The sequence below is a fragment of the Lolium perenne genome, chromosome 2 (genome assembly GCF_019359855.2).
Source record: "Lolium perenne isolate Kyuss_39 chromosome 2, Kyuss_2.0, whole genome shotgun sequence".
NCBI classification, from domain to species: domain Eukaryota; kingdom Viridiplantae; phylum Streptophyta; class Magnoliopsida; order Poales; family Poaceae; genus Lolium; species Lolium perenne.
Genome location: NC_067245.2, coordinates 105,409,193 through 105,436,338, shown reverse-complemented (window position 1 = coordinate 105,436,338; position 27,146 = coordinate 105,409,193). Strand labels below are relative to the sequence as shown.

Below are 27,146 nucleotides of genomic sequence, written 5' to 3'. Positions count from 1 at the left end.
CATACCCCGCAACGTAGACCCGTCGGCACCGCCGCAGACCATCACCGCCGGCCACCCTCCGGTGACCATTCGGAGGGGGCGCCACCACCAGATGGTTCGCCTCGGAGAGCACTCTCCAACGCGCCCCTACACGCCCCAGCGGGACTTCGGGAACGCCGGCGTCGTCCACGGCTGGCCGCCGGTGGTGGCCATGGTTGCCACCTCGACGCCACCGTGGCAGCCAGCGTGGACCACTGGCCCACCAGTCAGTGGCTAGGGGTAGCTTAGACCGGGTGTAGTTAGCTTTTCCAGTGTTAATTTAAATCCTTCAAATTACTGAAACTTTGTCAAATTGTTTAAAATTTAATATAACTCAGAAAAATAAATATAAGATATTAAAATTCTTAGAAAAGAAAACTCTATCCAATAAAAATATAAAATGAAATTTTTATTTTTATTAAAAATTTAATTATTTAATGCTTGTTATTTAAACCTTTAATTTTAATTCCAAATTTAATTAAAATTCAATAATAAAGAAAAACTTCTAAAATTAATAAAAACCAATAAGCAAATCAGGAAAATAATAAAACTAATTTTCCTTTGCTTATAATTTATTAAATCCTTAATAGGAGGATTTAAACCCTGATTAATAATTACCTTAATTATTAATTCATTGAAAATAATAAAATGCCAAATCCAATATTAATTTTATTTCAAAGTTATTAATAACTTCAACCTTAAAGTGAAGTTATTAATTCAAGAACTTTAGGGTATTTAGAAAACCCTAATTTCATAAGTAATAGAACCAGGAACTCATCATTTCATGTGACCCCTAAAACCCTAAATTAATTAGGAACCCTAGTTCCATCATTACATGTAAACCCTAAATTACTTCTAAAACCCAAACCCTAGATCCTCACATGTACTCATGGTATTCTATTTTTCATCCATAGTATCATAACAGGAATTAAACACATGCCATGCCACATAAAAATTGTAGGAGCCCCATCATCAATCATATAGAAGTCCATATACGCGTACCTATCCAACTTAGTTGATCCAATTGGATCAACCATATCTAAACCCTAGTTCCTAACATCCAACTTATCAACCTTAACCATTCCTATTTAATTAGCATCACACCCTGGTGATGATCCCTAATAGCAACCATGCTTATTATCTTGTCTTACCTAACCATACTCCACTAAACCCTATCAGTGTGAGATAATTATTAATCATCCTATTTAGGAAACCAACATTCCTTCCTCAGTAGATCCAATAACCAACCCTAGACAACCTCAACCCTAATTGCAATACTTCTTAATACTTAAGAAGTATGTTCTTCAAAAGTTATTCTTTTGAAGAAAATAAGGAAATCATCATCAATCCTACCTAATAGAACCTATAGCCAATAACCAACTATCACTAGCAAGGTATACCAACCATGATAGCAACCATGAATAATTAATTGCTTAAGTTGCTTATGCTTAAGTAAAACCAATCAAGCCTAGTTGCTAATGAATCCAACTATGTTGTGATTCATCTACTACTTACTCCAGAAACCAATTAGAACCATAGAAAACCATAGAACCCCACCAACCTAATTATCATACTTGTTCTTCATTAAAGAACATGTTCTCCAAAAATTATTCTCTTGAATTATATAATAAGTAATCATCAACCATGCATTATAGGACTTAAAATTGCCAGCTGCTCTTTACTTATTATACAACTACTATTCCTGGTTGTGTATGATTGTTACTATTCATTTTGCCACCTGCTTATATTCTAAAACAACACAACCCTGAATAAGAACCTTGTTTGCAAATCACTCTAAAAGTGCAACACACCCTAAACCAATCATTACAACTCACTGGTCCTAAATTATCGGGGTTAGGTCACGCTTAGAGCGATTGCATCTCATACTTATGCATTATTGCATCCTTGCCAATCTTTTAAACATCGTCCTTACCGGACGATGATGCTATTTTAGAATTTGGAGTTATTGCGTACCGAAGACCTTGTCTGCATAATCTTGCAGTCAAGAAAGGCAAGTTCATCACTTGCTCATGTCATTTGAGTATCTTTATCAAATTACTTGCAAAGTACTATGATTATCACTATTGCATAAAAACCAAAACCACTATTTTCATAACTATGAATATGACTATGTGGTGGGCAATGGAACCATGGATTGTGTTGATATGGTGGAGGTTCCATTGCAAGGGTTTATATCCATCTAGGATTAAACAACAAATGTCGTCCAGTGATTCTTGTGCCGTAATACCCGTGTTAACCATAAGATCCGGAGTGGGACGGAGTAGTCAAAAGTGTTTCCACCTCTCGTTCATCAACGGATGCGCTTTACCGTAGACACTTGTATCTGTCAGGGCAAGCGGTTGGCTGTGGAAGCCTTAAGTCCCCACGGCATAGTCCGTAGACACTTGTCGCTCGAAGAACAAGCGGTTGGCTGGGGAAGCCTTAAGTCCCCACGGTATTGCGGTCTATGATGGGTTGCAGCTACCGGCGAAGGAGTTTGGTTAACGAGTCCCAAACTGTTGTCGTGGTCGGGGTCCACCCGTGAGTGGGAATAATGGGACCGGCGAGGACCCAGGGTCGGGGCATGCAACAAAGGGTGGGTGTTCGAGGTAGCGGAGGAACATGATTGGCTAGACCTTATACTGGGCCTCACACCAAAGGAAGTGTGGACGAGAACTTAAGCTCGGTTGGCACCAAGGTTAAGATCTCTTATAGGTAAAGCAACACACCTCTGCAGAGTGTAAAGAACCGTGACCTGTCACTCCCTGTTCCGGGATATGGAACTGCGAACGCGGCCGGAAAGGAGCTCCATGAAGTTCTAGTAAACCGGTGAAGGCTGACGGACATAGTTCTTCTGAATAAAAGCAACCTTTTGAAGAAATGATTATGAAAACCTGCATTGGTATTAGACTTTCTGGTCTAATGCCGTAGCTAGTGCATTAAACACCTCTTTCCTATAATGAACTTGTTGAGTACGCTCGTACTCATCCCACTCTTAAATCCCCTGCTTAGATATGGAGGCATCGAAGGGGGATCTACAGTGCAACTCGAAGACCGAGGAGTCAACAACTACTTCAAGATACAGGACCCTGTAAGAGGAGTCAGATACCACATCCATCAAGGAGAAAACCTAGTTTAGCCATAGAAGGGAACTAGCTTCCTAAACCTAGCTCCTATTTAGCTAGAATCTATTCTTAGCCTCTATAGCTAGTTAAATACTCTTCAAATAGAGTTCGTGATAGGATTAGACTACGAGTCGTTCTTCTGGAGTTATCTGCAGTTTTACCTCATTGTAAAGTAGGAGGCTGTGCTGATCTTATGTAATAGAGTCAGTGTTGTAATTCTATAGACATGCCTTGGAACCGCATATGTTTCTGTTGTACCACTCTGAGCGATATAATACTAGTGGAACGTTGTTTCATTGGTGTTATATCAGACTTGCATACTACACCATGCAGTGGTATGTCGGGTCACCACACCTCCTCCTCTTGATAGTCTCCGGTACTAGCGTCCAAAAACGGATACGAGATAACAATCACCAAACAAGGTTCAAGAGCTACACTAAGCACACCATGGCTTCACACAAACTATTCTAATCTCATGACACACATAACATATTAGTTGAATTTGGTTTTCTTTCTTTAGGAAAAATAATTTCCTCTCATTACATATGTAGATTAGAGTTTCTATTTAGTTCTTGGAGGAAATAAATTCCTCTCATTGAATCTTATTAAGATTTAATCTCCTCCAACAATCAATCATGAATCCATGTTGACCAAAGTCAACTATTCATCATCATTATTTGGGAAAATAATTTAAATGAGGTAGAATACCTCATACCATTTAACATTACCACTTATGATTTAATATCACCAAGTAATTCAATGTGAGAGTAAGTAGACCAAGGTCACCACCTCATATTAAGTTACTTGGGACAAGATTTAAATGAGGTAAACCCCTCATAAGATTTAAATAATAGTTTTGGACAATATCATTTGACTATAATAGCCATATAGTCATGTATTTCAACTAGACCATGATCACACAAAGTAACCATGCCATATTTTTACATAATCAATTAGAGTATGTGAAATATGATTTATGAGAGTTGAAATCAACTCAATAGCATTTTTGGTTGATTTTTAATAATTGTTTGAATGTGCAAAAGTCCCTTCCTTGTTCTTTTTGTCACATTAATTCTACAATGAATCTCAATATGAGACCAGTGGGGTTGTGTAGATCTTTTTACTAGCTTTCGAAAGATATGAAATTCACCAAATTTGGCTGAGCCAAACTAATTCTATTCAATTTTGAAAACAGGGCCAGAAATGGAATTTAAATCAAACTGGAAATACCAATTTGAATTAAACGGGCCGGCGGGAAATGAACTGGGCACGCGTGGGCTGCCTGACGGGTGGGCTCCACCCGTCAGCATCTCTTTACACGCGAAGGGGTACGGGGGTGTGTGAGCCGCACGATTAGATCGAGATCTAACGGCGCTCGTTCGTCGTCGTCGCCGGCGAGAGAAGCTCACTGGCGCGGCGGAGCTAGGGGGTCGGAGGGCTCACCGTGGCTCCATCGGTGGTTGGCAGTGTGCGCGAGGAAGTGGTCGTCGATGGCGAGGCTCCAGGTACGGGCGGCAACTCCGGGGATAGCTTCAATCGACGGCGGCGAGCTACGGTACTGGCGGCCTCCGGCGGTGAAATTGGTGAGCTCCGGTGGTGAATCGAGAAGGGGAGGTGGTCGAGGAGATCGAGGGAAGAATGGGGATGGTGATGGTGTGCAGAAATCGTCGAGGGGAGGCCTCCTTTTATAGGCGCGGAAGGGTGCCGTGGTGCTGCGGCAAGTCGACAATGACGTGGGCTCTCCGGCGAGCTATCGAGCTAGGCGAGGGCTGGGCACTGTGCTGCGTATCCAGGCGATCCTCTGGGTGGCGACGGCTAGGTTAGGCGGTGCCTAAATTGGTCGGGCGGTTGCGAGATGCTGCGCGCCCGAGGCGGGGTTTGGTCGCCGTCTCAGGCAACGGCGGGCGCGGGTCGGCGTCGTGAGCATGTCCGGCGGGTTCTCGGTGCTGCGGTGACGCTCGAGGAGAAAAGAAGGGGGCCAGGGGTGGCGCAGAACATTGAGGCGATGTGTGTGTCGTGCGTGCCCGTGGGCGTGCCCACGCCGTCATCGGCATGGCCCTGGGCGTCGTGGGCGCGACGCGTGCCGCCTCTGTGGCCCTCCTCTCTGGCAATGGTGGCCACCAGGGTGCTCAGGGGACCAAGGAGGATCAAGGGGACAAGGTTGCCAGGGCTAGGGTTGAGAGGAGAGAGGGGAGGTGCATGCATGGTGAGCATGGCCGGCATGGCCATGGCTTGGCCATGTTTGGCCATCCTTTAGGGTTGCTATGCCAAGTTGTGGTTGAGAGGGAACCAGGAAACATGTAGGAGACAAGTGGTGGAGTAGGGTTGGTCAACACTATTAGTAATAGTGATTTTGGGATTTGAGTAGATTTGAATTTCCAAGTTTTTGTCAAATTTTCCCTATGCAATGTAATTCCAAAATTTGAATTTGTATTGGTTGGACTTGTTGCAAATGACCAGAGACACACAATGGTGGTGGTGGAATTTAAAAATAAGAAGAAATGCAAAATTCCAAAGTGGGTGTGATGTTGAGTTTGTTAAAAAGTCTCAAATTTGCTTGAGCATAGTTTTTGATCTAAGATGAATTTGTACTGGTGGTCTTTACCCAAGTTGTTCACCTTGAGGTGTACTTGGATGAGGTGCAAAGAGTTGGAATTGTTTGGTTTGAAAATATCTAAATACAGAGGCTCAAAGTAGTGATCAGACTAAAAATGGCAGATTTGACCATCAGTGCATGTGATCACAATTTGAGTTCAAATTTGATTTGATTTGAATTTCTTTGATTCCAAAAGTGTTAATAAGTGTTTAGTAACATAATACAACTAATGGTGAAAGCCAAATTGGTCTAGGTTAAAGATTTGCAAAAATGGCATAAGCCATATGTGAGGGTTTTAGGATTTCTCCATTTTATTTCCTTTCTTTTTCTTTGATTTGATTTGTGATCTTCTCATGATCAATTTAGGATTTTAGGGTGTAGTACATAAGCACATAAGCAATCCTCATTGCAATCTCACACAAAATGCACAAATCCTATGCATGGTACTATATGCAATTCAAAGTTTTTGTTGGTTCTAAATTTTGGGTATTTGGAATTCCTCTTCTTCATTTATTTGAAATTTGAGATGTTACAAGTTATGTGATCAGCAATTTTATGTGGAGACTGGATCAAAATACGCGCTTCTCACATAGGTATGGGACACATTCAAATGGCTCGGTACAAAAAAAAGTCGCTAAAAGAGAAATCTGATTTAAAAATAATGTTTTTATTACAACTTATTGATGATGGTGAAGGGTTTAGAGTCTTACCTAGGTTCTGATCTTTTATCTTTTCCCGTTAGCCAGCTTAAAAAGTGTAAGAGCATCACTAGCACACAACCCATAATTGCATTTTTAAAGGATGAAGGGTGTTTCCGTTGCCTTAATACCATAAACTCCTAAAAAAATTAGAGTCCTGGCCCACTTTTGCCTCGTGGACCCTCACTTGTACATGCTCGTTGGTGAAAACGGCCTTGACCCTACTTCTCCAATTCGCGAGCGCGGGCTGAAAGTTCATTTCCTCTTCCGTTGCCCCCGCCTGCGTTGTCGGCGCCCGATTCGTCCGCCGTCGGCATCGCCTCTCCCCCCCACTTCCCCGCAGCCCCCCGCCGCTGCCCGCCCTCGCAGGACATCGTCGCACGCCGACCCGCCACCCGCCCCGCCCTTCCCCGGTTCGTCGGCCGCACACAGGTGCTCCCGTTTCAGCCAGAGCACGCCCCGCCCTGATTCAGCCGGCGCACGTCGCCAGTGGGGGCCACCGCCCTCAGCCAGCCCTCGCACGTCGTCGTTGCGCCGCGTCCCGCCCCGGATCGAGGTATGGATTTTTTTTCCTTTTTTTTCATTTTTCCTTTTGTCCCGGCCGGTAGATAGAACTAATTGCATCTTGGCGTATGTAGATGAGCGCGGAGATAACGGACGACGGGCTCGATTCGATATCGGATTGTTCCGATTGGTCGAATTCGGATGATTGAGATATCGATGAGCTGCTCCAAGACGATGACACGGAGATAATGATCGTCGTCCTCGCCGTGAATGAGCTCGAGGACCGCGCGAAGCTACTGGATCACAGGAAGGGATCGCAGATGGGTCAACTTTGCATCCCGCGGAACCACTCTGATAATCTAGATGTAAAAAGTTGTAAGGATCTGATTTCATTTTGGAAAGATAATCAGATGGTAACCAAATGGATCAGGCTATCTTAAAAGTTGTCTGCAGCCCATTTGGGCAATTGGGCTGAGTGCCAAATTACCGATGAAAGCAGTCCATATACGTCTGAAAAAGATTTCGTTCCCAGAAAACATATGAAAAGGAATACCTATGGTATACATACCGACCTCGCTGTATCGAAGTAGATTCGAAAACGGAAAGAACAAAAGAAGGAAACTAAAAACGCGTAGGCCAAACCTCTACACATCTCTCTGTACCGAAGTCGGTTCAAAATAAAGGAAATACGCGTACAAGTCCGACCCGAACAAGTATTCCTGTAGATACATATATACCTACGTATCTCCAGCCGCCAGCCATACCAATTCTCGTCTCTCGCGCGAAAAGAACGGAAACCCTAATTTTCGCTCGAAACCCCCGTGCACACACCCCAAGCTCGTCGATCGATCGCCATGGCTTCGGCGGAGGCCGTCCTGCGCCTCGACGCCAACGGCACCCCCAGGACGATCCGCCTCCTCGCCGCGCTCGTGGACTTCGAGTCGCGCCACTTCGCCGACGCCGCCTCCAAGCCGGCCGAGAACGACCTCGTCCGGGCGTTCCGCGGCGGCGCGACCCCGGCCGTCCCGATCTCCGAGTTCCTGGTACGCATCCAGCGTTCCAATTACTTGTTCGACGGCGCGGTGTACGTCCTGGCGGGGGCCTACCTCGCCCGCTTCATGCGCACCCGCGCCGCGCGCGACGCCGGGATCCTTGTCGAGCCGGCCACCGCTCACCGCCTCGTCTCCGTCGCCGTGCTGCTCGGGGCCAAGTTCATCAGCCCTAGGCATTTCGAGAGGCGGGTCGAGGCCTTCCAGATCTGCTCCGACAAGTCGATCCGGGCTAGCGAGATTTCCCGACTCGAATTGCTCTTCCTGCGGGCTGTTGACTACCGCATCTTCATCGGCGCGGAAGAGTTCCAGCGCTTCTTCAAGGTCATGGAGCGCGGCCCCAAGCCACCCAATGCAAGCTCTGGATCCCAAAAGAGGAAAGCAGAAACGGCCCCAGACCGGGAAGAGAAGAAGCCTCGCCGCTTGCCAGCATGCCAGCCGCCCGCCGTCGCATCTTAATTACTAGGATTTGATCGGAGTTTCTTTTCCTCGTTGCATCTTGTTGATTGATTCGTTTCTTTCTGCATTGCATCTTTTTGGTCAATTTGTTTCTTTCACTATTGGATTTCTTTCTGGCGTCGATTTCTTGTTTTCTCTGTTGCAGACTAGTGGGTTTCTCTGTTGCAGTTTTTCGATTTATTTGCTCTTTGGTTTCTTAATTAGGATTTCGAGTTACCTTCTTTATAAAAATATTTTATCGTTGCCTACTTTCTTAACTGGGATTTGGAGTAGTTCCCTCAAAAAAAACTGAGATTTGGAGTTACGTTTTTTAGTGTTTCATGGTCGCCAAGTTTTTATTCTTGCTTTGCATCTTCTTCTTTAAAAAAAACATTGCATCTTCAAAAAAAAGGTGCATCTTCTTTTAAGAAAAACATTGCATCTTAAAAAAAGGCATTGCATCTTCTTAAAAAAACATATAAAATTTTCTCATCGTTTCTTGCATAGTTGTTCGTTTGTTTTTTCCTCGCCTTTCTTCTCGATCGGTTGTTTGAGATTCACATATCTTTTTCTTTCTTCTTGGGTGATAATATGTTCTCTCGCATTGCATAGTTTGTCCTTTATTTGACTTTTCTCTGAAATCGTTTCCTTTTCATTTCTCGCATTGCAAATCATTCTTCTTTCAATGTTTTTTACTTCTTGTTAGTCTTGTGGACTCTTATAATTCTTAGCTTAGGTATTAGGTCTAGTCTGGCCTATTACGCCAATTTTATTTGCAATTGTACACTTTAGAGTTCTTATGTAATGGTTTTTTCATGATTATTAATAAAGAGTATTTTAATGTGTTCTAAGATCCTTGTATTGTTGAACTTAGTCTAATTCTTTAACTCTGACCTGAAACAATAGTGAACATATGCAGATCACTAAACTGTATTTACATTTTATCGTCAGATAATTATCAATTCTATGTCAGAATCAGGGTAAGAGATTTTACAATAATCTCTTTTGAAGTGGAAACAGTATCCCATTAACATAACGCTCACAGCTATCTCGGAAATGAAGTTATAGGAACAAGCTCAGACCACACAATCATCTTCAGGTCATCCACACCAGCATCATAAATCTTCATGTCATCCAATTCTCCTAGACATACACGAAAAGCATGCTTAGGTCACGTGTAGAGCCAAACCGCATAATGCACAGGCCCCAAACGCTAATACTTAAAGTGATCTGTATTTGACTTTATCCTTTATCAATGAAACAGCAATATGCTACTTTTCGTTAAAAAAATATTCATACGAGGTCCAGTCATTTAGATACAAGTATATGTGTAACTGTAATGTATCTGGTGCATAACCGATTTCCAATACTTCACATCATATATTATATAGTATGTACACATGGGCCACAAAGAATCCTGTCGTAAACAGTTCCGCTGTGCTGCCACACGAAGCTAGGCCCATCACGACTTGATTTCTCGAACATATAACAGTGTCAAAATAATGAGACAAACCTTACAACCCGACAGAACTAAAAAGAAAGACATGAAAAAGCTAAGACAACTAGGCTACAACAACCCGAAAAGAAGAACTCTACAAGCCTTCCTGTGGCACTTCAACTCGTCAGGTGTTAAACAGGTCACAGAGATTTATACTTCTCAATAAGATTCGATGCATGGAGGCGAGACGTGGGTGTTATGGTGCAACCCAGATTCCTTAGGTAAGCTATCTGCAAAAGGGATCCCCCCATTCAGATTCATATGGTTGAAAGCAACAGGAGACTGACGAGTGACAATAATACGTGGCAATGTCATTTTCTCATGAACTAGAAAGTAGCCAAAGGCATATCGGATTGACCTGCTTAGGTGTAGGCTCCGAGGAACCCATTGAATTCTCTATCCTCTGCTTCTGGAAATGTTCCTGAAAGAAAACCATAAAAGTAAGCATCTTCTAAAGGGCCCAACAGGTGATTCACGAAGCCCTATTCGTAAAAATAGGAAAATATAAGTCATTTGTGATGACCCCGGAACTTGCCTGTCTCTCTCTCATCAGATGGCTCCGCTTGTCGATAGGAATTTGTTCCCACTTGATAACCTGAGTCACAACATTTAATTAAAAATTTATCAAAGAAAACAAGAGTTTGATGTGGACAAGGTACAGAGCCAATAAACCAAACATTGACTGCACCCACATATTCTGCATAACCAAGCGCTTCATCTTCGCTTAACAATGACTTCAGCTTGCACAAGACATCCTGGAAAAGAACTTGCAGGTCAATTTATTTGGGCAACTCAAAGGGAAGTAACAAATGTGTGTCATTGATTAGCTATTTAGCACTAATATAAGTGATAATTGAAAGAACCCAATATGAAAACTAAAAATAATATTTAAGTCACCTTGCGCTTGTATCCTTTACCTCGCAGACGTTCATCAATGGCAAATTTGATCTGAAAGGGTGATAGTGACAACAAAAAGGTTCAGAATGAGCATGTCCCAATTCTCAATAGCAAAACTGACATAATGGAAGACATTATAACAATTCAACCTGTTGATAGCACTTACTTCCCAAAATAGAACTAATTTTATGTGTCTTATCTTCCTTCTGAACAGAATAAACAAGATCTATGCAGATTATGAAATTGCTCCTAGGGAATATTACTTTTGCCAACAATTGACATGCGACGCTTTGATGTGACACCTTTCTTACGCAGAACTCAGTACCTTATCAAGCAGCCTCTTTGGAATTTGAAATGCCTGCTTCTTCGCCCACTGATGGAATATATGAGAGACTACTGCTCTATCATCAATTTCGAACCTGTAAAAAGAATGAATTCAATGAAGTTAAGGACCAAATATAAGCACAATGCAGTACTACGAACAAAGTATGTTAGAAATTGATTGATATGCTCGCTAAATAGCACTCCCTCCGTTCCATATTAGTCGTCGCTGATTTAGTACAAAGCAGCAACAAATATGGCAACAACTAATATGGAACGGAGGGAGTAGAAAAATAGCATACCATTCACCATTAGAAATAACGACAAAAAAACTTAACAAAAAATGTCAAATCAAAATACTATGTTATATACCTCTTCAAGAAATCATTAGCAAGGCATGTCTGCATCAGTTCTGGATAAGGCGAAGTTTCATTCTGTTCTGGAATAGGCCTAGGCTTTTCAATTGATGTTTCCCCTTCAGCATGATCAAATGAAATGTCTCCAGAAGGCTGTTCATGCTTTTTTGTTGCAGCCCCCTCACCCTACAAGTTACGGAATTCCAAGAAGAATGCTCACTGATATAACAGGCTATATACAATGTGAATGCTTATGAAATAACTGAGCAAGACAGGCCAAGCTTCCTGAAATGGTATAAACCCATTGAAACTTTAATCTATGCTGATCTAGAAGATTACATGGTTGAATGTAGAACAATAGGGAATGGAGCTAATATTTAACTTCAGCCAGAGATAAAAATAGGTCTTCAGGAAAATGATCTGACATTATTGCTCACCTGCATATCAAGAAGGTGAACTGGAATCTCTCTAAGGAAACGTGAAGGCGGAAGCAGCTGAAACCAATAGTTTAAGTGAGAAAAAATTAGATGGCTATGAAGATAAGGACTAAAAATAGGCATCAGCTACCTGCCGATAAGAGTCAACTGTGACATGTAAGATGTACAATTTCTTCCGAGCTCGTGTCATTGCAACATAAAATAGCCTCCTCTCCTCCTGTAATTATAGCCAAGTTGGTGGGACATACAAAAGAAGATATCATGAAGAAATAATAATTATTCAACAAACCTCCAACGTGCTTCCAGCTTCTTTCACAGTGCCATTGTACTCATGAAGCAACGGGATCTCTGAATCGTTCGCCTGAACAAATGCAAGGATTTGCATGAAAATGCCCACTTGACAAACTTAATAAGGTTACTGATAAATAATTTTAGCATAAATTAATCAGAAACAAAAAAAACAAAATATCAATGTACAGTATTTACTTTTCTTGTACGTTGTTTTATCTCCATTCACTCTTTGGTTGTCACAGGTTTTTGTTGTTGTTGTGTTGCAGTATTTAGACTCATCCGTGGACTTAAAGAAAACACACAGATGTGATGAGGGAAGTTTCACAAGAAAAACAATGCTCTTAGTATTATGCTCAAGCTTGATATCTAAGGTCTTTGCCAATATCCTTTCCACAAAATAGGCATCATTATTTCTCACGTTTGGGATAAAACCAGCAAAAAAGTTCAAGTAATGATTGATGACGTTGGTATGTCTCATGACCATACACGAACGAAAATCAGTCAATTATTGAAAAGGATTTGGCATGTGTCGAGCACTCCACAACTTGGTGGAATATTAAGAAATTGTGCAGATATCAGTTGTTCGGATTACAGCCTCAACTGGTAAACTTCCAGTAAACTTCGAGTTCTACATTTCTTAAGAATATGCATTTGCATAGAATGCCTTAATCCGTTAAGTTCTAAAAATATTACCATGATTTTAATACTTCCATGGTATTCACCATATACATGTGACTAACATGGCATATAAAGATGTAATTTTGGTTTTATGTAACCACTTTCTGAGGATTGAAAAAAATACCTGAACAATAAATACAACATCCCACTCTAGACCTTTTGACTGCAAAAGAAAAGGGGAGATTGTCACATTAATAGTATCACAGAACTACCAGATGCCACAACAAGATAAAATTACTTGCAATTTAGAGAGAGAAAAACAACCTGATGAATAGTTGTTAATGTGATAGAGTTCTTATTTTCCTCCTTTCGGGATCGAAAATTTTCTGCTTCTCTCAAAGAAATATAATCAATAAAGGCTTTAAGTGTGGAAGCGCAGCCTTTCTCCTCAATCTGGCTTGCATCCCTTGAACTAGAAAAATGTGTTGACAAGAAGTCAGACACATCATCCATTAAAAACTGAAGTACCTGCAAAATTGATACAGTAAATGTCAACTTACTATAGAGCACCTGGGTCGGGTGCAGCAATTTGGCACCGGGTTACTATACCCTCTTAATGCGTTAATGTTTGTTTGCAATTTCGAACTAAGACAATTACTCATACATTTGTAGTGCCATGTGCGCTTGCAAATGTCTGTGCACCACAGGGAAGACAAGGATCAAGGGATAAAATAGCAGCTTTATTTGAGTGAATTTTTTGCTACTACACATTGTTCTCAAATATGTCTTTATGAATTTTCTTACTACTTTTTTTCCCAGCCTGTCTTAATTAGGAACTGTATCTCTTTATTCTTGTTTATTTTTAGAGCTCAATCTCCATAGTTTGTGCTCTGTATATGCTAATGCTAGAGCTAGAATGATTCAAACTGATTTTCATCTCAGTGCACAGCACACAAAATTAAGTCTCTGGATGATCAACACATAAAACATTAAGAGAGTCAAGGAGTATGAACTTACAGATCTGATGTCATTATCTTCATTTAAAAGTTTACCACCGTCATTATCAATAACTGCACGCTTTTCAAGGAGATATTGCTGCCACAAATGAAAAAAAAACTATCATGAAAGAAATGAAATATGTAAGATATTTCAAGATCAGTAGGCCACTAGGGTCTAGGGAAAACCAAAGCTGACTCAAGGTTTGGTGAAAAAAAAACATATATATGAAAAGATCAATGTGTGCCCAAACCATGGATGAATTTAACATCTTTGTACGGTTGTATTAATTTGCAACAGGTATCTAGTATGATTTGATCAAAGAGCATGTGTCAAACAACACATGACAAATCACGTCAGAGTCTACAAAGACAAGCACATGCCACTTTTCCGGCTGGCTGTTTCCTCCTATGAATAACCTTGGATCACGAGGTTGCAATTGTCCTCAGTAAACTCTTGGTGTACCATGAAACGTGCACTAAACCAGAAGAACTCAAGATGATCAACAGGTGAGAGCATACAGTTCATGATTCCATAAGATGATAGTATCACATGAAGTCATGAACCAACAACAGCATGTACAAATTTCACAATGATGTGGATTAACAATGTTGCTTCAAATGCAACTTTTCTATGCCTACTGCTCTCGGACCATATAATAAGGAAAATGCGTGTATACACCTGGAGGATCGATCCTCTGGGTCGTGCTAATGAGAAAACAACGCGGTGTAAAGGGGACCGCCTGGAACCTTATTTCCTCTTGACATCTCCCCTCCAGTCATTCTCTCCCCGACCCCTTTCTCTCCCCCAAGTTCTCATGCCATATCTCTCCGACCACCATGCCTGTGCTGCACAATAATGCGCCACCGCCATTCCTCTCCTTCTAAGCATTGTCTTGCTCCTCTCTCACTCGACGGCGCCTCCTGTAGCTTTCATCTCCTCACCTCCGATTTCGCTCTCATGCAGGAATCAGCGACGACAACGACCTGAGGGTGCAGAGGGCTAGCTGGAGGTGCTTCAGTTGGCGCCTCGTTTTGCTGCGGGGACAGGCGGCGGCTGCTACGTGGAAACGCCGGCGGCGCTGCCAGCATGCAGGCAAGGTGCTGCCATGGCACGGTGGCACTGCTGCCAGCGTGGTGGCACAGTGCTGGCATGACACGGCAGACCTGCTGCCAGCATGGTGGTGTGACGCTGCCATGGCTCGGCGGACCTGCTGTCAGTGTGGTTGTGTGGTGCTGCCACGGTGGCATGGCGTTGCTTCTAGTCGCCGCCCGCGGCGCTACCAGCTGAGAGTCAGATGCTACAAGCGATGGTCAGCGATGCTACTAGCAGGAGTTCGGATGCTGCAAAGCAGTTCCGTTGGCTGTGCCAACGATGGTCAGCGCTGTGCCGGCGGAGGTCTTGCCGGAGTTAAGATCAAAGGGGTGGTAGGCAGGGGCATGTGGTCGGTCATGGGGACTTCTTCTGTGCAGTTACAGAGGTGCACGACAGAGCTACTGGGTGGTCCCGATTTTTAATCACAGACAATAAGCGTCCAATCGAACGATCGGGGAGGTGGAGGATTTTTGCCACCGATCCTCCAGGGGACACTCAGCACCGTCCATATAATAAAGCAGAGTTTTAAATTTTTGGTTTCATGGTTTAGCGGCAATTCCCTAAAAGGCTATTGGAAACTATCGCTAGCCATTGCCAATAGCATTCTACTATCAGAATATTAAATAATGAATATGCATATGAGATAAGTCTTACAAGGCCAATTATAGTCTGAAAAAATATAAATTCATGTTGAGATGAATGACCATGACACCGTTGTCATCATATCACGTACTTTTTTACTACGAAATATAAATGCTGGAGTATTGAAAAAGAGAAAGGTGAAGTCTCTTGATATGCCATCATATTATATCATAGTTATCCATGAAGCAATATGAATAATAGCAGAGCATTTGGAGCTATAGAGCTAGTCGCTAGAATAGTGGAACATTGGCCTGTCGCTTAGTGTTTGGGGTCCTAAAAGGTATAGCAGTATAGCACAACTATAGCTAGTTATTTAGAACCTTGTAAAAATAGTGACAGGACACAAAAACAGAGAGAAATCCTATTGGATGCAGTTGCACAAGTCAACTGACCTGAGGTAGCATATTTCCCACAGAAGAAATGACAGCTGAAACCGATTGCTCCTGAGACACAAAAATGAAGACAACTAGTTAGCAGCAAGCCTGGGTTGCAGGATTAACGAGTGATGTTTTCTTCTACTGTTAACATGTATGTATGAAAAGAATCAAAAGATTATCAGAGTATAAAGCACATACAGAGGTATCTTTTATGAAGAGGACCAAAATATTGCCAGAGCATAAAAGCGCATACAGAGGTATCTTTCACGAAACAGTACATTCAGTTACATAGACTTCTGTTTTCTTTTTTCCAAGAAGTATCTGTTACCTCTTATCAATTTATGATCTGAAGGTTAATAATCATGATTAAGTTCAAGATGGCTGATGTTTCAGAGGAGATCAGGCTAAGCATAATGCTGCATTAGGAGTCAGTTTTAGAGTAAAGAAGGATGTAGCTCTTGAGGAACTAACTACAAGACAAGTTAAATGTACCATTACTGAATCGCTCCCAATAGTTATTCATTCTTGATGGTAGTTAACAGCTGACTATCAACACAGAAAGCAAACATTGTGCTAATGATGTGATTTTACTATGTTATGGGTGATGTGCAGAAGCTATAATCCTTTTACCTGTAAATACATAGGCGAAAGAGCTAAGTTCTGGAAGTTGATTACGCATGTTAATTTTCCATAGATGTTCATTTTTTTTATGCATCGGCTATTCCCTTCACATAAGATTCTGAAGATGTGGAACATTGTAGATATATTGTACAATGAGAATTGTCCTTTGATACGAAGAAATGTACACTACAAAATGGGGAGTGAAACATTTGTTCCGTACCCTCTCAACGAATTTTGATAGGCTATACAAGGTCGATAAAACCTTACGCCCTTGAGTAATCTGGGCCCTGCAGCCAACAAAACGAGACACTCAGAATAAAGGAACATTTTAGTAGATTCATCAGCATGGAATAACAACAAAGAAATTCACTGAAAAATTGAAGTACCAAAACTAAGACTAAAATGGAAATGGGACTGTTATTGTTACAAATGGGTGCCAGTTGTGTAGCTCAAAGCACATGCAACATTGGTGTGCTATACGTTTTTTCTCTCTGGGTAATAAAGCTAGCAAATCCTGAAATGGATCACCTTGATACTACATGATTCTCTCATTAAAAGGTTGTCTTCCAAAGGAAGATATCTTCTTTAAGAGTGAATTGAAGATAATAATTCTTATAAAATATAAATGTAAAATGGTCAAGTTGGATCCTTGACTCCTTGTAATGCACATGTCTTACGGTTACTGTCAAGCACTTTAGCAAACATTAGTCATTCCACAACTCAATTAGAACAAGCTGCAAACTGCATGTAAATAATAGTCCGCGAACCATAACAGGACCTGCAGTGAATTTATGGTATTTAAGAGCAGCAAGTTAAGAGAAAGGATACAACAACCTTTTGAAGGTACCCGAGACCTTTGCACTGAAGATATCAGTAGCAGCTGATATAAAGCTACACTTTCTAGCCAGCGAAATCTTTTCGACATGATCTATAATCTGCAATTTAAAATTGCAACAAATTATCAAATACATGGAAAAAAAACTTCAAAAAGATATACACACATAAAAAAGAGTCAGGTAAACGCTTCAACCTTCTTTTTCTCTTCCTTGTCACCAGGCAAAAGGGTCTTGAAGGCCTGACGCCATGGGCCATCATCACAACCAGGTAATGTGGTCCTGAGTATTGCCATAATAGCTTTGATAACCTGTAATAGTTATGTGGTAAAGCACTTAAGGAGTGAAACAACTGAGAGAATGTAGAGGGTTTTTCACTTGTTATAAATTATGAGCACCCTAACAAAGTAACAAGTATAGTTATTCGTTTAGTATAAGGTGGACAAAGTTATGAGAAATTTGGTAATGACAAAGAAGTATCTCACAACTGATATCTCGAACAGTCTATACAATAGGTATGTCTGATGTTAACCAAACTCATAAATCTATAATAATGTACGCACATAAAAACGAAATAATGTTGTCAGCATGAAAGCGTCAAGATCTAAAAATAGATTATGATTACAACATATATTCTCAGAGGTGTCCTTCCCTTCTGGTCCCTTCCATGGAAAAACCAACAATAGGTCATGGTACCCACAAGAAATTTCCAAGCTTCAAAATGCTACACAACTAGTGACTATAATATTAACAGTAAAGAAGAAAAGCAGGAGATAATGAGAAATTGTTACTTTGCATTGTGTTTCAAGATTAAACTAAGTCAAACTACCTTTTTCCTGTAGAAAGCAACACCATGAACATTAAAGGGTATTTTCCTGTTGCGGAACGACACTTGAAACGCTTTCCCGGTTATCTGTGTATAAAAGTTAGACTGCAAGCATGACCATATTATGATTTTCAACAATTCATAGAGTTTAAGATTTCTCAACCTGTCGTCGATATAAGACTGCTACTTTGCCAAAGTTGCAGCCTTCAGCTGAACTAGATGTAGTTTCAATTATTTTGTCGATAACAAATGCACATTGTGAATCTTCACTATGGCACTCCTTAACAGTGATCTAAGCAAATATTAATTCAGTAAGTAACTGACAGGATGGAAGATAAAGCGAAGCGGTTGACTTGGGCTATCCGTAAAGATACCTTACTCCCAGAAGGGTTGTCTGTCTCAGCAAGTTTATGATGACCTCGTTTAGTGTTGTTGTGAATAAGAGCTGTAGCTGCTTCGACAATTGCCCGTGTAGAACGATAGTTCTTGTTCAACCTGACCTGCAGTCATCAACAAGCTACTTAACAGATATCATGAAGAGAATATAGCACCTAAGGCAGTTAGAAAGTGACCACAAAGACACCACAATTACCTCTTTGTGATTTGGAAAGTCTCTCCGGAATGAATCAAAGCCAGAAACATCGGCACCATTGAAACTGAAGATGGACTGTCACAAGAGCGAAAGATGTAGAAAAGAGTAATCGAATAGCAGCTGAAACACTAATGGGCATTTAGGAACCAAATATTATAAAAAAAATTGGATGATGGATGTGGATCAAAATTTGCATACCTGGTCTTCATCACCAACAATAGTTATATGATTGTGGGAAGCTAGAAGCTTCAGAAGAAAATATTGCATAGCACTGGTATCCTGAAACTCATCAACTACTATTGCCTGCCATGTCTCCTGGCACTCTTTGTATACTGCATAGGCAAGGGACACAGATATCTTAAGCAAGAGCTCATCAAAGCAGGTGATACTGTGAGATCAGAACTGAAGCTACCTTCAGGAAACTTCGTGAGAAGAGTTATGGATGAGTTAATAAAATCATGGTAATCAAGAGCATTGCAAGACACTAGTATTTCATTATAGTGCCGAAGAATCGAAGCCTGCTCAATATATTACAAAGTATGGGTCAATGTGGTTGTAGAATAAAATGAACCAACAGTAATTTATACTCAAAGGATAGCTTACCCCTGCCAAATCACCCTTCTTTTCATACTCTTCAGGACTTTTTCCTGAAGATTTTGCCTGTAAAGGAAGATGCAATGTCTGGTAAAATAGTAATTATAAATCCAATCACACAAAAAGATCTGCTTGGTAACACAATAACCCATGCTATATGTAAGTATTTTCCAGATAGATTTCTTCAGATCACTGCCTTGCTCAGATGCTCACACTTGCGATCCAGTACAGATATGAATATATGATAGAGGCTTTAGTAGTAAGCTTAACAATTATGTGCATCAATAGCCTTGGGCAAACAAAATCCATAGCCATGAGCCCATAACTACCATTCCAGCACGTGAAGTGAGACATATCCATTCATAGTGAACCTAAATATGATCCAGAATTTAGCATGTGGTCATACCTATGGTTTTTGTGAGGCATATCCAACCAGTATCATAGCTACTGTCCAATACAAAGAGTTTCACATCATTTCTGGGATCTAATAATTGTCAAAAATAAGACATTTGTTATTGTGTCCTAATTGATTGGTTCTGAAGTGATCGTTCCGAACTAGTTATGTATATTAAGTGTATCGTACACACCTTTGTAGTTTTGTTTTCTACCATATGCAGACCTTCATATACTTTATCTAGAATTACACCTGTGTCTCAGCAAGATTAGGAGTAGTTCACTACTGTGTGTGGTCCTGTAAGCTGTCAGAACAAATATCTGCACAGCATGCTGAAGCAGTTCCTTCAACATTATGAACTGTGCATTTGTGCAGAAGGTGGCAAGTAGCAAACCGATATATAAAGAGAATCTGGCCACGGTTTGGGTAGACTCAAACTTATCACGCGGCTTTACAATAATTTTTCCAAAGAAAGATGCTGTTGCGGATGACGATCCCTTCACAGAGCTTCAAGTGCGCCAAAACAAAAGGAAACAGAAATTGAAAAATGTTAGCGGTGAATCATCAAGAGAAGTCACCTGTGTAACAAACTTGAGCCACTTCTTAGCTTTGTCTTTAAAAGAATTTTTTATGTCTCCATCATCCTGTTTAACTGCATCTCCTAGACCATCACTCTTGGCATGTTCCAATAGGCGTTCGGCCTCAATAATGGCCCTCCTCTGTTGTCCATGGCCATATATTACGAATTCAGATGTGCGGCCTAGCCTTCAAAGGAATTTTGTATAGAAATATCAAATTTCCAAACGAATGACCAAATAAGCCAAGACCAAGTATCTAAAAGTTGACAGCAATTCTCACACTTAATAAACTGCAAGAAAGAGAAAGTGTATTGTACCAAGAACATGAAACAAAGCAAGAAAGTATCACACTAGCAACTATGATATAGCATTGCACATACTTGTCCATCAAGAACTTTGTAAGAGGAAATTTAATGCATCTCTGACATCTGGTTGATAGTTGTTACAGTTGAAAAAAGTCATCATAGTAAAATAGAGTACAATGTATTTTAGCTGTGTTTTCTGTACATGCTGTATCCCATTCAGTTACTTAATACACCCTCCATCCCTAAATACATGGCGTATAAGTATAGCCAAAAATTAAAGTTTACTAAGTTTGACCAAATATATTAGAAGGGAATATCAACGACTACAATACTGGATAAATACTCTTGGAAATATATCTTATGGTGGAACTACTAATATTGATCTGGTATTGTAGGATTTCATATATTTGCATATATATTTGGTCAAGCTTAGAAAGCATTGACTTTTGACTAAATTATATGCCATGTGTTTCAGGACGGAGGGAGTAGTTCATTATCTGACACAACAGAGTACAGACAATACATACTTTTCAGCATGGGCCCTGCAAAGCTGCAAGCAGAAGGAGTGAAATGTGCTTATTATGATCTCCTTGGCAACTGCCTTCCCGACCACTGCCGCTATCCTGTCCCTCATTTCTGAGGCAGCAGCAGTTGTGAACGTCATAGCAAGAATGTTTGATGGTGGAATTCCCTAGTCATACAATAAATGGAGAAATGTGACTATGTGACCTTCAAATATCATTACATACTGGTCATATGAAAGAGTGAACCCTACCTCTTTGAGCAATGTAAGAACCCTACCCACCATTGTGGAAGTCTTCAGTCATGCCAGTTACAAAAAAAAAAAATTAATATGGAAAAAAGTCTGGAAATGATCATGAGATAAGAGTCAACGGAGCTCAGTTAAACAGTTCCACATTATTACATTCAAATCACAGCATAACTTATGAAATTGCATGCAGATAAAAAAAAAAAGAAAAAAGCTTTAAAAATGTCAATCAAAGGGTTTCACTATTATCAGTTTCTTGAACAATACATTAGTACGCTAGAAGAAGGTTGTGACGCGATATTACTTAAATATACAAATAAGAGAGAGAGAGAGAGAGACACACACACACACAGAGACAAGTAGATTGCTTTTGGTTCTTCTACAGCTGTTCGGCAGGATAAGCTGTTCGGCAGGATATAGACTATTCATTTGGGAATAAATGGAACCTTTGCGCGGATTTTCTTCTAATACAAACGGTGCACATTTAGAATTAGATGTATGTTCGGGAAAAATAACCATGGGATATATTTTACTTTGTAGGTAGGATTTCTGCCGTAATGGTGCAGACTATGTTAGTTCTGATTTCATTTGGAATCAATATAAAAAGTATATCAAAATACAAGCTATAACATTATCGAAAAAATCGAACAGACACAGTGAACTTATTATATATTCATCTGATACACCTATTCTCATTAGATAACTTTAGTTGGTCTTGGTCTCATCGGTCTCCATGGACACAAGCAACATAAATTATTGGCTTTGGTTGAATTTTTGCATATCAAACTTGGGAAATTAATTAGTGGCGAGATTATCACATTACAAATATACAAAGCATGAAGGGCTAAGGCATTACATCCAAAACACGCGAAACATATATGCAATTTGTCAAAATTAAGAAAAAACGTACCTTTCCACTTCCTGGACCTGCCACAATCATTAATGGAACAGCTACATCACTACATGCAGCCTCCCTCTGTCTGTCGTTTAGGGAGTGTAAATACTCATAGTACTTCCTTGGAGCACACCCGTCATCTTCCTCCATTTCAAGTCCCATCTCTCCAGGCTCCTCCTTGTCCTTGGCAGCAGACATGGTAGCCTGCCCCTCGCAGATGGCGTCGACCTCCCCCAAGAATGCATCAACAACCTAAATATCTCCAAGAGAAGAGGAAGCAAATAAATTGGTTTAGTGAACCAAACCTACTCGATTTAATTTCTAAGTTTCCTTCGAAGGTTCAGGAAAGAAAAAACTCATGAGTCATGCCACTATAAAATGTTCCCTTTTCTAAAGTTAAGAAACAAAGTTATGCTTATACCTCTCCTCCCACCTCCGCAATGGAAATTACTGGAGGGAAATCAACACATAATGCTACTGAGCCATCTTCCAGGTGCACCTCATTTATCGCCTCCTGGTTCTTTGCAGAAGACGTGGCATTATGCTCCTTGCTGATGGCATTGACTTCCCAGAAAGCGTCCTCCAACTGAATTCCTCTCAAAAGAAAATAGCATGATAAGATTATTTCCAACTTACCACCTATCAAGCCGATGTCTTAAAGTTGAAACATTAGGAACTTCATCCAAATCATAATAGTATCAAAGAAACAATATGCTACCCATGGTGTACATCCAGATACTCAGCCTAGCTCGCCATCAGGCGTCAGTGCCTCACAGGGCAACATACATGAACATTGTGGTGCTTCACAGATTAATTTCACAAAATCGACTATTTTTCTTAAGATCCTTAGTTTCAGCTAGGGAGAAACATGAATTGAAAAAAGTTACACATACTCCCCAATTTGAAGGAACCTGGTGTTCCCCAACCTAACAGCACTTTGTAGAATTATTCAAAGTTTCCTCCCCATATCAATGAAACCAAACACATCCATGCCCCTTGGATATAATCATACCTTAACGCCGTCATCTGCGATGGAAATAGCTGGCAGGAGCGAATCATCACCACACGAGAGCACCAAGCTTTCGTCTTCCTCCATTTCCTTCAGCTCCTCATCATGGCTCTTGGCAGCAGTCTGTGCATTACACTCCTCAAAAACGGCGTTCGCCTCCTTCCAGAATGCATCATCAAGCTAAATTCCATCCAAGAGAGAAAATAATGAAGTGAACCCCTTACTTAAATTACAGCCACAAGGCAGTCCAAAACAGTCAGAATTGTACATCAAGAACAGGGTATCCTCTAAACGGGTCAGCATTTCCTTTACCCAACTTATTATCTCCCTCCCAAACTAGTCACATTTCTTCAAAACAAGGGCTTCCGCAATGCCTTGGCTCTCCCTATTCCCTCCGAAACAACTTAGATTAGAAGAGACCAGAGGTAATACCGTTAAGCACTCTGGTCCGGGGTCGATTGCTTCCGCCACAACGACCGGCTCTCGCTCGACCGTCGAATCCATCTTCCTACCCTTATCCTTCCCTGCCATGGATCTCGAGTGCTCCTCGCAGATGGCGTCCACCTCCAGCAAGAACGCCTCGTCCATGTCGTCGTCCTCTACAAGGAACCCGCAAGACTTGGGCACCTTTGGCAGAGGAGTCATGTACCCATAATCGATTCCCTCCCCGTCGCATAAGCCTCCGGCTCCGGGGACGCGCTTCTGCAGGGCGTTGCCGGTGACTTCGGCGAGCGCCCGGCGGGGCGGCGGACATGGAGATTGCAGCGGGCGCTTGCAGGGAAGGAGTGGGGAGGGGTTGGACCATCCGCCGAAGTGGGGCGGCGCAGGCGAAAGGTTCTCCTTCCAGCGCGACATCGTCGCCGTCGCCACCGCCGGCGGCGAGGGTTTAGGATTTGGGGCGGGGCTATGGGCGGGGGAGATGGTATAGGGGTTTGTTTTTCATTTCGACAAGAGAGCGCGTTTTGATTTTACTTTTTTTTTTTCGATGAATGGAACGGGCAGAAAATAGGAACGGGCGACAAAAGCAGTTTACCCGATTCTTTTTTTTCAGTAAAACCGGACTCCGGACCTTTATCAAGTCAAGAAATAAGGGTTACAACTAACTCATGTTAAAACATCAGGGCCTGAACCGAGCCAAACAAAAGAGATGCTCTGTTAAACGGTCCACTTTTACAAACTTGCAAGCTATTACTAGGTAACAACTTAATATCTGAAATAATATGTAAATAAGGTGATTTATCTTTCTTCTTCTCCTGGGACGCTAAGATAAACCTAGAATAGTCCGACTCAAGGATGACCGGAAGATGGTTGTGTGCCAGAGTTAACTCCAGACCTTCATGATAAGCAAACACCTCTGCTTCGGTAGCTTCAACACAACGTAGTAAGGAACGGCAGGCCGAAAAATGATGTTTCCTTCGACATCACGAAGAATCATACCGCATCCAGTAGTCCCATCTTTCACTTTAAAAGAACTGTCGATTGACAATTTGATCCATCCAACAGGAGGTTTCAACCAGACCTTGTCAGGTGGTTTTGGCGGTCGCTCACGGCGGTCCTTTTCCAAAGACTCAAGAATAACACTCTTGCCTTTAACTATGGACTCTGTAGTGGCATGAGAATTCTTCGGGAATTTTGAGTAACAACACAGAAACCGCTTTGATGATTCCACATATGGCAAGGGTTTTCATGGGTTACTTCATTCCGGTTATGCCATGCACGCAAACAAGAAGAGTAGCATCAATCATGTGAGGCGGAATCATAGATAGCAATGATCTGAACCACAAAGGGGGCTGCAATGCATCACCACATTCAAAGGGAGGTCCCAAAGCTACCTCATCATAAGCCACATGCTGAACGCATGGGGGCAACGGTACACATCGAGTTGTGTCTTCTTCCATACCACAAATATTGTAAAAGCTTGTTACCCTCATACCTCTTCTCAGTTTATTATTTTCAGTAGCTAGAGCTTGAGATGTAGCCTTCCAAGCAAAGGTCCTTACTTTCGGATGAACGTTAGCTTTCCAAATGTGTCGCCAACAAGGATCATCGCCACTAGGTCGAGAGCTCGAGGCGCTGAAGACCTGTTGTTCGGGGAGCTCGTTTAGGCCCAACTTATATCAAAAGTTTCAAGCAAAAAATTATTTTGATACTCAAAAGAATGGATCTACCAGCAAGAAACAGCTGTCCAAAAATTTTGCTGCAGCAAACTAAATTTTTTAGACCACTTAGACATGTCATGAATTTTAGCATTTTTGTGCATATAGAGGATGAAAGTTACAGCTGTGAATTTATCAAGATTTAGAATTTACCAAAAAAAATCAAAAAATCGTGCACTAAAAAGTGCAGCGCAGGAATCAGCAACTTCATATTTTGTTTGCAACTTTTATCATCTAAATGGGTAAAAACTTGGTACTTTATTTAGAAACCGGAGAGTAAACTAAAATAAAACTAACATGCTACAACAATCATGTAGATAGAAAATAAAAATAAAAACATCTCGGGTTGCCTCCTGTAAAGCGATTTCTTTATAACCATATAGCTATACTTACTTACATAATGGTAGGACCAATAACCTTGCATGAGAAATGCTTCTTGATTATCTCCTTCTCCTTCTTAGAAGTAATATATGACAATAAAATTCCAGAGTCGCATGGTGTGATCATACCAATAAATTCATTTAACACTTTAAAGCACATTAGCCCACAACATGAAATATGCAACAAGTAGCAATAAAGTCTAACTTTCTTCCTATGCATTGGAATTTTATATATAATGAATTGCAACAAATAGGAGTATGCCAAAGCATATCTATGGCAGGTAAATACAATTTATAATTATCATTAGCATAGAGAGGGTGCTTATATCCTCCTCTTTGATGATAATTGGAATTACTAGAAGACAAGTTAATAGTGTAACTATTTGGATCATAATTCTTAGAGAATTGTGGCATATAAAGAGGATCATTAAATTTATTAATTCCTCTTTCAAAATAATTATTAGTATCACTTTTAATCATGACATCATGGCTGCAAGGATATTTTCCATAGGCATAAGCTAGTTGTAAACCATACAAGTATTTTTCAACATAAGCATATTTCTTCTCTATTGTGTAAATAGGAGATTTCAAGAATTAATGATATGGAACTCTTAATGATGAGAGCATTATTACAACCAGCAATTTCATTATTTTTATCCTCACATAACATAGCATTATTACACTTGTTGTTCGGGGAACTCAGAACTCGTTTAGGGCCAACTTATATCAAAAGTTTCAAGAAAAAATCATTTTGATACTCAAAAGAATGGATCTAACATTAACAAATAGAATATGTTCAAAAAAATTGTTGCAACAAAACTGATTTTTTTAGATCACTTAGACATGTCAAGAATTTCAGCCAATTTGTGTGCATATAGAGGATGAAAGTTACAGCTGGAATTTATCAAGATTTAGAAGTTACCAAAAAATCAGAAAAATCGTGCACTAAAAAGTGCAGCGCATGAATTAGCAACTCCATATTTTGTTTGCAACTTTTATCATCCAAATGGGTAGAAACTTGGTACTTTATTTAGAAACCAGAGAGTAAACTAAAATAAAACTAACATGCTACAACAATCATGTAGAAAGAAAATAAAAATAAAAACATCTCGGGTTGCCTCCAGTAAAGAGCTTTCTTCATAACCATATAGTTAGGCTTACTTACTTGATTGTAGGAGCAATGACCTTGCATGAGTAATCCTTCTTGATTATCCCCTTCTCCTTATTAGAAGTAATAT

General features: G+C 40.8%; 2 protein-coding genes across 5 annotated transcripts; one reads left to right on the top strand and one right to left on the bottom strand.

The window, feature by feature from the left end:
- Positions 1–7,685: 7,685 nt before the first annotated feature.
- LOC139835194 (cyclin-P2-1-like) lies at positions 7,686–9,279 on the top strand. Its single transcript, XM_071825135.1, has one exon. The coding sequence runs from the start codon at positions 7,796–7,798 to the stop codon at positions 8,447–8,449; it is 654 nt and encodes a 217-aa protein (XP_071681236.1). The 5' UTR covers positions 7,686–7,795; the 3' UTR covers positions 8,450–9,279.
- A 478-nt stretch (positions 9,280–9,757) lies between these two features.
- LOC127333747 (ATP-dependent DNA helicase SRS2-like protein At4g25120) lies at positions 9,758–24,337 on the bottom strand. 4 transcript variants are annotated; one of them, XM_051360180.2, is made up of 31 exons: positions 23,805–24,336; positions 23,376–23,552; positions 22,797–22,949; positions 22,379–22,615; positions 21,475–21,516; positions 21,227–21,390; positions 20,395–20,581; positions 19,432–19,488; positions 19,241–19,346; positions 19,027–19,160; positions 18,829–18,903; positions 18,611–18,736; positions 18,400–18,528; positions 18,240–18,323; positions 17,608–17,721; positions 17,412–17,512; positions 16,798–16,864; positions 15,972–16,022; positions 13,864–13,941; positions 13,171–13,374; positions 13,031–13,069; positions 12,227–12,298; positions 12,068–12,154; positions 11,938–11,994; positions 11,517–11,686; positions 11,149–11,242; positions 10,824–10,874; positions 10,619–10,681; positions 10,462–10,521; positions 10,285–10,347; positions 9,758–10,156 (listed from the first exon to the last, which is right to left on the bottom strand). In XM_051360180.2, exons 1-31 carry the CDS (start codon positions 24,225–24,227, stop codon positions 10,067–10,069), a joined length of 3,555 nt encoding a protein of 1,184 aa, XP_051216140.1. In that variant the 5' UTR covers positions 24,228–24,336; the 3' UTR covers positions 9,758–10,066. The 4 variants fall into 4 exon arrangements, 3 of the variants coding, with proteins under 3 accessions (XP_051216140.1, XP_051216139.1, XP_051216141.1); XM_051360179.2 differs by having other exon boundaries at positions 22,785–22,949; positions 23,805–24,335; XM_051360181.2 differs by lacking the exon at positions 10,824–10,874 and having other exon boundaries at positions 22,785–22,949.
- Positions 24,338–27,146: the final 2,809 nt, after the last annotated feature.